This window comes from Bubalus kerabau, chromosome 7, assembly GCF_029407905.1.
Source record: "Bubalus kerabau isolate K-KA32 ecotype Philippines breed swamp buffalo chromosome 7, PCC_UOA_SB_1v2, whole genome shotgun sequence".
Classification (NCBI taxonomy): domain Eukaryota; kingdom Metazoa; phylum Chordata; class Mammalia; order Artiodactyla; family Bovidae; genus Bubalus; species Bubalus kerabau.
The window spans coordinates 50,210,050-50,222,184 of NC_073630.1; the positions used below are offsets into that span (position 1 = coordinate 50,210,050).

The window sequence follows — 12,135 nt, forward strand, 5'->3', positions numbered from 1 at the left end:
ACACAATATTGTATGTCGACTGTATTTCAGTTTAAAAAAGAACATTCATGGGAAAAATTTAAACATATACCCACACAAAAAAATGTTACCTTCTCACCAAATCCTTCCCTGGCTCACCTCTTGGAACTCCTTATAACCCTTTTCTGCTTTGTTTTTCTCCATAACCTTTAGCATCATATAACATACTGATTTTCTATTTTGCCTATTGCCGCCTTTATTCTGTAACATGGAAGCTTTGTTCCCTGCTGCAACAGTCACACAGAGCCAAATCAGATAACTGAGAAGACATACAAGATTTCAGCCACAAGGATACACCCACATAAAGCTTTCTTTCAGCAAGAGAAAGAAAGCACATGCAAATACAGAGAAATAGAAATTTCCAGTCCCAGCTCCTTTCTCAGTAACACAGGATGCACTTTGCAGCCCTTTCTCAGTTACACAGGATGCACTTTGCCTTTGGGTTATGAATCACCAAGGTACATGCAAGATACAAGTTACAGCACAAGCTTTCTGATGAGTCTTTTATACCCTACTGGTAATTCAGGTGCAAACTATCAATCTATACATTTTCAATAAACAGTAAATAAATTGATATGGAATGCCTCCAGGGGACATTAAGTAGCACATTATAAATGACTAGTTAGTGCATTTCATCCCATTTTGGCCAAGGGTCACTGCTAGATGTCCCTGAAGCTAAGATAGGAGCTACCACAAACCAGCTGCAAGTTGATCCTATCCTTAACTGCTCTCTCTCAAACAGGTGTAACAGTGCTTACCACATAGTTGCTCAGTAAATAAGTGTTGAGTGAATGAGTAAATGAATGATTTAATCTTTTGCATTTTATTTTTTTTTCTGAACCTGTTTTCTCAGATACAAGTTTGCCAGCATTGTTAGAAATCATTTCGGGCCTTTTAGAATTATAAACAGTCTCCTTTTAACTTAAAAGAGAAGTTACTTTGGTTTGAAACTGCCTTTATACTGCTAGTGTTATTTCTCTTAGATTATTAAAGGTTTCTCTCAAACTCATCCCTTTCCTAGCACTTAAATTTCATATAATTTTTATATAATTAACTTTATGTTTTCTCCTTAATAATCATAGCACTCTGTTTCCTTAAGGACTATTGCTGAATTGATTCTTTTATTAGTCATACTGAGATTCTTCTTTAGCTCAAGAAAAGTTTTCTATAATCACTTCCTTATCGTTTCTGCTTTTCTAATATTTTTTCTTTTCTATTGCCCATGTATTCATAGTTTTTCTTTTCAATTCTATGTTTTTAAGTTTTCCAATGGGCACTGTGATTCCTTATTTGCATAATTAGACTAAAATTATATTGTGCTATATTAGTCTATATTTAACACTGTTGGTTCTTTGCTAAAACATTTTTTTAAAATAAATTCCTTTGATATTTTTAGCTTCGATTTAGTGTTTGAAATTTTAGGAAACTCTTTTGCACTTGTGATATATTTCATTTTGTCAGCCATTAGTTATCAGGTTATTAATGCCTACTTCAGATATGCTGGTGTTTCTGTCATTATAATCTTCTTCACTGAATTCTTGGTTTCTTTCCCTTCAGAGTTGCAGTTTAAAAATATTTTTGGAAATTATTATTACTTTCTCCCTAAAATCCATGTTGTTAGAAAAATAAGAAAACATATATAAGAAGAAAATTTAAAACAAAAATTACTTATAATATCATCATATAGCAATAAACACTACTGTAATTTTTAATTTAATAAACATATTGTGGTATTTATTAATCGTGGCATATTAAACTGTATTTTATATACATAAAACATAATTTATATAGGTAATTTCCTCTACCAGAATGTTTAAGTAGTCTTAAACATCTTAAATGTCTAATATTGAATGTCTTAAAATATTAAATGCATAATATCTTTCTGTTATAAACAACACTTCCTTTACCTTTTTTTTGCACTATCTTTGCAAGCAGTTTTAATTATTTCCATAATCATACTCACAGGAGTGAGATTCCTAGATTAAAGGATATGCAAATATCCAAGATTTTTAATTTTGAAAAATATTTCTTGTTAGTTTGGCTTCTGAAAAAGTTTTTTTACCTTTGGATTTGATTTAGAAGCAATACCATATGATGTTATTCCACTGTCGTTCTAGAAACTTTTCAGCATCTATTTTTAAAAGTGTTAGAGTTGGTTCTGAAGTTTTTCCCTGGCAAATACTGAAATCAAGCAGTTTAAATTTTTCTGTCATTTTTCCTTGTAAAATATTATATTCAAACAATTTTTATTTTTTCTTAACATCAAAAAGTTTTTCTTTATAACTGAAGTTTTAACTGTTTAGTATTTTATTTGATAGGTCATCTGTTGGAATATTAAATTAAAAACATGTTTATGGTATTTCAACATTTTAACTCAATTTTATAGTGTTCAGAATGTGATTAAAGTATATGCATAACCCAAATAATTTTTAATTTTGTGATATACTAAGAATATCACTGCCAATTTTATAAGTGTAAATTTTGTATAAGGAAACTAACCGATTTCGTTGGATTTGTTTTTAAAGGTATTAATTAATCTTCGCAACCCAAATTATGAAAGTGGTGATTCTCTTAGTTTCAGGACTCATTTGGGTTTAATCCAAGTTCCTCTCAAAGTAAAAGACATCCCTGAATTGGTAAGTATAGGTAGTTCAAAATAAATTAATATATTTTAGAGGGTAACCATTGGAAAACTATTTTAGTTCAACATATATTTAAAGTAGTAGGACAATCTGCTCATTAAATAAATGAATAAAGTGAAAATTTTCTTTTTTATTGTAAATATGTTCTATAGAGAGAGTTGCTTTGCTAGTAGGATTAAAGGTGAGTTTTCATTGACCTATAAATGCTTTTGCTTAATTCTTATTTTAATAAACAGCATAGACTTATAAGACCTCTTATTGGGATTTCAGTGCCTGATATATAGCTATAAAACTGATTGAAACAAATTGTGAATTTTATTTAAAAATTTTAAGGAATATACATTCATTTATTTCAACCAACCTTTTTTTAAGCTCCTAATATGGAAGACACTGAGGGAGATAAAAGAACATAAGATGAGTTAAAGACTATCTTTGCTCTGCAGATTGTCACATTTTGGTAAGGAAATTAGTTTTAAAACAGAATAATTGTAGTAAAGTGGCGAGATTTCCTTACAAAGAAGTTAAGAAATTACCATCAGTCTTTCTTTTGTTAATTACCCTAAAATAGTAAGGAGCATAGAAATGTAAATATTGTCTTTGGTGAAACTAAGAAACAACTAAATTTTAAAGTATTAACATAGAGAACTAATGGGAGAATGAGGAATGACTCAGACGTGAAGAAGACGGTCAAGCCTTATTGCTTCTGAAAGGTGGGAGGTATGGATGAGAAGTGTGATGGTAATCAATTTATTACCTTTCAGCTCCAAATCTACCTTTTAAAAAAATTGAACTATGGTTGCTTTACAATATTGTATTAGTTTTAGGTGTACAGCAAAGTGATTTAGTTACATACACACAGATACACACACATACTGTTTTTCAGATTCTTTTCCATTATAGGTTATTACAAGATATTGAATATAGTTCCCAGTACTATATAGTAAATCCTGTTATTTATCTATTTTATATATAGTAGTGCATATATGTTAATCTCATACTCCTAATTTATCCCTACCTCTCTCTTTCTCCCTTTTGTAACTGTAAGTTTGTTTTCCATGTCTGTGAGTCTATTTCTGTTTTGTAAGGAAGTTCATTTGTTTTATTTTTTGAGATTCTACATATAAGTGATATAGTATTTGTCTGTCTGACTTATTTCACTTAGTATGATAATCTCTAGATCCATCCATGTTGCTGTAAATGGCAATATTTTGTTCTTTTTCATGGCCAAGTAATATTCCTTTGTGTATCTATATACCACATCTTCTTTATACATTCATCTGTTGAGCACACTTAGGTTGCTTCCATGTCTTGGTTGTTATAAATTGTGCTGCTATGATTTGATTTAGAGTTTTTGTCTTTTCTTGATATATGCACAGGAGTGGGATTGCTAGATCATATCATGAGTCTATTTTTAGTTTTTTAAGGCACTTCCATACTGTTTTCCATAGTGGCTGCACCAAATTACATTCCTACCAACAGTGTAGCAGAGTTCCCTTTTCTCCACACCCTCTCCAGCATTTATTATTTATAGACTTTTTGATGATGACCATTCTGACTATTTGTGGTTTGCAAACCTACCTTTTTTTTTTTTTAAATCCTGTTTTATTATACTGGAGCTGGACCTTGTAAACATTTCCTTTTTGCCAACTAGCTTGACATTAGGCTTTGTCAATAGCGGATTCTGGAGAGACATTGCAAGACCATAGTAGGATAAAGGGACTTTCCATGTACAGAAGCCAGCAGATCAGCAAACAGAAGACCCAGTAGTATTCAACTTGGCAGCCCTTAGTCAACCAGCTCCAGCCTGTACTCACTGGCAAGATTGTTCTTCACCTCTGGTCTGCATGTTCCTGGGGCAGGCATACCCTCTCCTTAAAAGTCTGAATCTCAGTCTTGAGGACATGGGGGACCTTTCCTGAGTTCTTCCTTCCTTGGTTCACTCTTCTTCAGCCTAGAAGCCATAGTTGCTTTCTGCACTTGTTAATTCTGTTTTTCCCTGTTCACACTTCTGATATGGTTTCTATTTCTTGACTGGACTCTAACTGATACAAGAAACCAGATGATTTTCTCCCTGGAACTTTGCAAAGAATGAGGAATTGGAGCTACCACATGTGATAGAAGGCATTGCGGAGACATAGAGATTGTATAAAAGGGTTTAGACCCCCAGACTTGTCCCATCCTTCATTTTCTGGTGACTCCTCCTCCCCCACAGGAGACCAGAGGTGTATATAATCATTGCAGAAAGGCCATGAACTCAGAGACCTCAAATGTAGAGCTGAATAGGAATGAAGCATTGTATTGAAAACAGAAGAATTAAGTGAAGGTTGATCCAAATAAAGAAAGCGAAAGCTGGCTGTCTATAAATAAATTTTTCAGACTAAAGCCCATCATACTCTGCCCAGGCCTCAAAGACAGAGATTCTGGTCAATTGTTCATTGCCTCAATCCAAAATATGACTGACCAGCCTAGGCTCTCCAGATATTTGAAATTTTACAATTTGAAAAGCACAGCTCAAAACTAAAACAGACTCTGCAGAGAAAAATAAGGAAGAAGAAATAGCCAATTTAGGAAATGAGTAATTATTATGACCACCAATATAGTTACTTCAGGTTTGAATTTACGTCTACACTTGCAGGATACAATAGGCCAAAACCTGGTATAAGGCTCAATTAGATTTGTAGAGAGATACAAAACAGAAAACATGGCATGTCAATATATCATGTAGATCTTCATTGGAAGTCCTTACAGCCTACCAGCTGCTACTTCCTAGCCCCTACGAGGAATGCTTGCAAATGGAAGTAACTAGGTTACATAGGTACAGCATAGGAAAATCTCATGCGCAATAGGAACCGTTTCTTGTAATGCACATGAGCATAGTTTCCAAGTCCTCTCAAGAGGCACACCAGGTAGCGAAGGCCTGTGTTTTCCAATAGGTTTCTTTAGTCCACTTACAGTCCTTCATTTCAGATGAAATTTAATAGTCAAGTGTCGTATTTTTTTTTGTAAATTATATTGCTGGTTATGTAGCTGGCTTTCCTCTCCACCATTTTTTTTTTTCATAATCCAGTACATTTTCAGGGCAACAGTGCTGAGAGAAGGTAAATACAAAGTAATCTTCACGTGGACAAAGAGGTTAACCTTTTGTTAACTGTATCTTCCCAATAGAAGACTTAAAGGAAACATTAATATTCTCAGAGAGAAGATATTACTCATGAAACAGGAACAGAATTTCATTAGAATAACAAAACAAGACGCTAGAAAGTGAAAAAGAGCTTTTAGGAATCAAAAATATGATGTGCAAAAAAAAATGGGTAGAGAGTTAGGGAAATAAAAAATATGGTGTACAAAAAAAATCAGTAGAAAGCCCAGGAAATCTCTATCAGAAGACAGTGTAAAAGCAAAAAGCCAATGAGATGAAAAATAAATGGGAAAAGATTTTTTTAATTAGATGGTCAGTCCAGATGGGCTGACACCTAGCCAGTAGGAGTTCCAGAAAGAGAATACAGAAGCCAAGGAGTTAAAAAAATTCAAGAACTGAAAGACAGGAATCTTCATTATTAAAAGACCTATCCAGTACCCAGTTCTATGAATGAAAGAAGACCCGTAGCAAGGCACCTGAAAAGGAGAAGACTAAAAACTTTTTATGGAAGAACAGAGTATATATAATGTTTCAGGCATCAGAGTGGCATCTGACTTCTCAGCAGGAAGACTGGAAGCCAGAGGATTTTTAAGTAAAGCCTTTAAAAATCTAAATGAGTTCAAGCCTAGAATTCTGTATATAACCACCAGTCAATCAAATGTGAAGTTGAAGTATTTGTTTTCAGATGTACATGACCTAAAATATTCTAATTCATGGAGCTGTTGGTAGAAATGCTCTAAAACAAGATCATAAACAAAAAGAGTGAAATAGAGGATCTAGGAAATGGGATTTCCAACCTAAGAGTAGAATAAGTTCCAGAATGCCAGTGAAGAGAATTTCCAGGCCTGTCTGTGCAACAGGACCAGAGTAGAGCAATCCATATTGGAGCAGGAGGTTGTAGGGTTCCATGATGAGAACTTGCAAGAAAACCCCGAAAATGTAGATGACCTGATGACGTGCTAACCACATGCAGAAGGGAGGAGGGAGAGGTAAGTAGAGAAAATGCATAAGTGAAAAAGTGGTTTAATTATGAACTGTATGGAAAAAAGTACAAGAAAGGAAACATATTTATAGCATACTACATTCCTCAGCAGTGAGTAATATTTAAATAATAATAATAACAACAAACTCTTAATATAGATGTAATTAAGCATTGATATATACTTATATTGGAATGATAGAGGGAGGAAAAGAGAATGTACTGCCGGGGTCCAGCCCCGGTGGATCCAGGGAATTCGAAGCGGGGACGGCGTCGGCGAGGATCAGGAAACAACTACTTAATTAAACTTTAATTAAGGATATAAAGAGTAATAGAATAAGGATAGCTCAGTTAGGAAATTCAGTGGAGAAAAGAGGCTGAAATAAGGATAGCTCAGTGAGGAAATTCAGTGGAGAAAAGAGGCTGAATAATTCAGCCAGAAGGTGAGAGAAAGAACGACATGGGGAGACCAAGTTTTGGTGAACGAGGCCCGCACTTTATTTTCCAAAGTAGTTTTTATACCTTAAGTTATGCATAGAGGATAATGGGGGAAGGGGTAGAGTCATGCAGCAAGCCAGGCTTTCTTCCTGCAAACTTATCATATGCAAAAGCTTAGGTGATTTGCATCATCTTCTGGCCCAGAGGCCTGTTAACATTTTAAGACCCTTTCTTCAGAAAACTTACTTTTCTCTAAAGGTGATTGGTCAGGAGCCACCCTCCAAAAGCATTAGATAAAGTTGCATTCCTACAGAGCAAAGGTGTGGTGGGCTATAACAAGAAAAAGAGTTAACTCAAGGGTCCCAGGTTACAAACATTAAAGCTACTACTTACACCAATTATATTAATCAATACACTGCCAGGGACACAGCAGGTAAGGGATATGGAGACTTAGCAGCAAACATTGGCCCAACAAGTGAAAATCCCTTCACCAATACAATTTCTAATCAATCTTTTAACTGCTCAAAGGAATCTGTGTTTAGACAGTTTAGAACATCTCATGCCTCTCACAGTTGGGAGGCTCTGAGCAATCACATGTGGCCGGAAAAACCCTATTCAGGCAGGCTAGAGGATTTCCAAAGGAGTTTGTAGGTTGAAACACTGTCACACCCAGGAATTGTTAACTGGAGCTGTAAGCTAATTCTTTTTTCAGAGAGAGGTAGTGGGGGACAGCCCCCGTAAAGTCAGAGGTGTAGGTGAAAGCAGAAAGTAGGCAGACTCTGGTTTTGGGGGTAGATGCTCGAGAATTTCCAGGGGGACTCCTGAGGCTCGATCCCGCCTTTGCGTATGCCGAGCCTCCTTCCTCATGACCTTTGCCACGGGAGGAGTTCCTCACGCTGGCTCCTGGCAGTGCTAAACTTCCAGTTGAGCTATTCCAGATCCTGAAAGATGATGCTGTGGAAAGTGCTGCACTCAACATGCAATATGCACTCAATATGCAATATGCCAGCTCCCGGCAATGTACCGAGCTAAAAATCCACATTTATCACTAACAGATTTAATAGTTATTTGAAACTGCTAAATTTAAAATAGCAGAATGTACCTGTTACTTGAAATATGGATATGTGTGTGTTTGTTTGTTTGCTTTTTGGCCATGCTGCATGGTTTATGGGCTCTTAGTTGCCCAGCCAGGGATTGAACCCAGGCCCTTGGCAGTGAGAGGGTGGATTCCTAATCCTTGGACCACCAGAGGATTTCCAAAATATGGATATGAATACCAGGAAAAATGCTGAAAGTGGTTGTTCCTGCGTAGTGGAATAATTGTGATTGTGTGTATTTGTGTGTTGAAGAGGAGTGCATAAATAGGGAACTAAGGTTTTTTTTTTGTTCTTTTTTTTTTTAATTTTATTTTATTTTTAAACTTTACAATATTGTATTAGTTTTGCCAAACATCGAAATGAATCCGCCACAGGTATACCCGTGCTCCCGATCCTGAACCCTCCTCCCTCCTCCCTCCCCATACCCTCCCTCTGCGTCGTCCCAGTGTACCAGCCCCAAGCATCCAGTATCGTGCATCGAACCTGGACTGGGGACTCGTTTCATACATGAACTAATGTTTTGTTATGGTTGTTGTTAAGTCTTTTAGCTGATTTGACTTATGTTTAATGTATGTAAAGATAGCATAGCATGGTGGTTAGATAATTAGATTCTGAAGCCAACTAACCTGGTTTAACCTCTTGCTGTACCACTCACTGATTGTGTGACCTTGGACAAGTTTTCTTAACCTTGAGCTTTAGTTTTCTTGTTCAATATATGGATAATAGTATCTCATAAAAGTATTGATCAATATCTTAAGATATGTTATGGGTTGACTTGTGGCCCCCCAAAAGCTATGTTGAATCCTGACCTCCAATACCTGTAAATGTGACCTCATTTAAAATAGGACCCTTGCAGGCGCAATGAAATTAAGATGATGTCTTACTGGAGTAGGGTGAGCTCAAAATCCAATATGACCGGTGTCCTTAAAAGAAAAGGAAAAGAGAGACTCACAAGGAGAATGTAGTATGACAGGAAGAGATTGGAGTGTTGCATGTATAAGCCAGGGAACACCAGCAATTGCCAGCAACACCAGAAGCTAAGAGAAAGACATGGAACAGATTCTCTCCTGGACCCTTCAGGGAAAGCATGATCTTGTTAACATTTTGAACTAATAGCCTCCAGAACTGTGAGAAACTGGGAGTTTCTGTTGTTTAAAGTGAAAGTGAAGTTGCTCAGTCGTGTCCAACTCTTTGTGACCCCATGGACTGTAGCCTGCCAGGCTCCTCTGTCCATGGGATTTTCCAGGCAAGAATACTGGAATGGGTTGCCATTTCCTTTTCCAGGGGATCTACCTGACCCAAGAATCTAACCTGGGTCTCCTGCATTGCAGGCAGACGCTTACTGTGTGAGCCACCAGGGAAGCACCCTTCTGTTTTTTAAAGCTAGCCAAGGCAATGGCACCCCACTCCAGTACTCTTGCCTGGAAAATCCCATGGATGGAGGAGCCTGGTGGGCTGCAGTCCATGGGGTCGCAAAGAGTCGGACATGACTGAGCAACTTCACTTTCACTTTTCACTTTCATGCATTGGAGAAGGAAATGGCAACCCATTCCAGTGTTCTTGCCTGGAGAATCCCAGGGACGGGGGAGCCTGGTGGGCTACCGTCTATGGGGTCGCACAGAGTCGCACACGACTGAAGCAACTTAGCAGCAGCAGCAGCAATTAGTGGTACTTTTTAAAATGGCAGCCTTAAGAAATTAATATATAAATATAAAGCATATAAGCAGTCCTTGAAACATAGTAAGCGGTAAATGTTAAGCATTAGTACTATAACTGTCATAAAAAACTATTTTTAAGACATTATTTTAAAAGATGTTAGAAGTCCTCTTAGGAGAGGTTTATACAAAGTGATATGGCTGTATAGAAGAGGAAGTGGCAGATTCTTCTCATGAAATGTAGAAGGTCTTCTCAGAGGTACTGACATTTGAAATAGTTTGAAGGCGTTTGCTAGGTAAAGAAGCAGGGAATGATGATTTATGAAAAGGTTTCAGTTCAGTTCATTCGCTCAGTCGTGTCTGACTCTTTGTGACCCCATGAATCTCAGCACGCCAGGCCTCCCTGTCCATCACCAACTCCCGGAGTTCACTCAGACTCAACATCTACCGAGTCGGTGATGCCATCCAGCCATCTCATCCTCTGTCGTCCCTTTCTCCTCCTGCCCCCAATCCCTCCCAGCATCAGAGTCTTTTCCATTGAGTCAACTCTTGCATGAGGTGGCCAAAGTACTGGAGTTTCAGCTTTAGCATCATTCCTTCCAAAGAAATCCCAGGGCTGATCTCCTTCAGAATGGACTGGTTGGATCTCCTTGCAGTCCAAGGGACTCTCAAGAGTCTTCTCCAACACCACAGTTCAAAAGCATCAATTCTTTGGTGCTCAGCTTTACATGTTGTAAGTGGGGCTAATTATGCCTTCTGTCTGTCTGAGGGGACCTGGAGCTGGTGTAGATAAATTCTTAGCTATTGGAGAATCAGAATCCTGTGACCGATTTTCAAAAAACTGTGACCATACTTAATGTCTTCAGGCATTAGGGATAGTTGTCCCCATTTCCTGAATCATGTGGCTGGTGATAATGGTTCTACCTCCAGAGTGCATGGTTTATCTGTAACTCTGGTCTGTCTCTGTGAGTACTGAACTTAGCGAGACTCAGTGAGTCTTAAATGATCCTATAATAGATGGCCCTCAAACCTAGCTCACAGTGTTATGCAGACTCATGCATATTAAAAAGGATTTTTTTTTGAGGTATAGTTGATGTACAATATTACATAAGTTTCAGGTGTACAACATATTGATTCACAATTTTTAAAGGTGATATACTTCATTTATAGTTATAAAATATTGACTATATTCCCTGTGTTGTACAATATATTCTTGTAGCTTATTTACTTTATATGTAGTAGTTTGTATCTCTTAATCCTGTACCTCTGTCTTGCCAAAAGGGAATTTCTTGAAACCAAAATGTATTAACTCTAAAGAGAAGTTGCACACTAATTCCTGTTCAGTCAGGTACAGGCAGCAGGTTGGAACTAGAGCTCAGTAGAGTGGTTCACTATTTATTAACTCCCCTTTGTTACATGTCACTAAGCACTGTGCTAAGTACTGGAGGTGCAAATGTGTGTAAGAGATAGGACTGTCTTCCAAGAGCTTCAGGCTAGTGAGGAAATGGACAGTAAAAAGATAATTTCAATATGATGTAATTATATGCTTTGATAGAGGTTGCAGAAAAGGTAATACATGTTCATAAAGAAGAAAATCTGAGATTAGGGCCTAGGGCTTCCCTGGTGGCTCAGACAGTAAAGAATCTGCCTGTAATGCAGGAGACCCAGGTTTAATCCCTGGGTCAGAAAGATCCCCTGGAGAAGGGAATGGTTACCCACTCCAGTATTCTTGCCTGGAGAATTCCATGGACAGAAGAGCCTGGCAGGCTGTTGTCCATGGGGTCACAGAGTCAGACACGACTGAGTGACTAACACTTACACTACTGATATAGAATAAAAAATAGTCCAAAGCAGTAAATTTTTATCTCTTTAGTTATCAAAAATTGGTAACGTAAGTTGCAGTGCTTTTTTAAGATATAGATAAAAATCAAGTTTTTAGAAAAAGATTGAAATATAATGACACTTATTTAAAATCTATAAAAAAATAAAATATATGTGTTATGCTGAATAACTATTTTATGAGGGACACAAATCACTAATTTAAATAATCATAGATAATTATGAAAGATTAAAACTAATTCCATTTTTAAAGAAGAAGGAAGTTTGGTTTTAGCAATTAGAATAATAACAAAAGACTGAGGCAAGTATTAATAGAAATATTTAATTA

The 12,135-nt window shown here is 36.8% G+C and overlaps 1 protein-coding gene across 1 annotated transcript in view; it reads left to right on the forward strand.

The window, feature by feature from the left end:
- The window catches only part of TBC1D19 (TBC1 domain family member 19), a 149,059-nt gene that overhangs the window by 59,533 nt on the left and 77,391 nt on the right, over positions 1-12,135 (forward strand). The window contains exon 8 of the mRNA XM_055588202.1: positions 2,544-2,654. Coding sequence (XP_055444177.1) covers positions 2,544-2,654 — 111 coding nt within the window. The remainder of the gene's footprint in view (positions 1-2,543; positions 2,655-12,135) is intronic.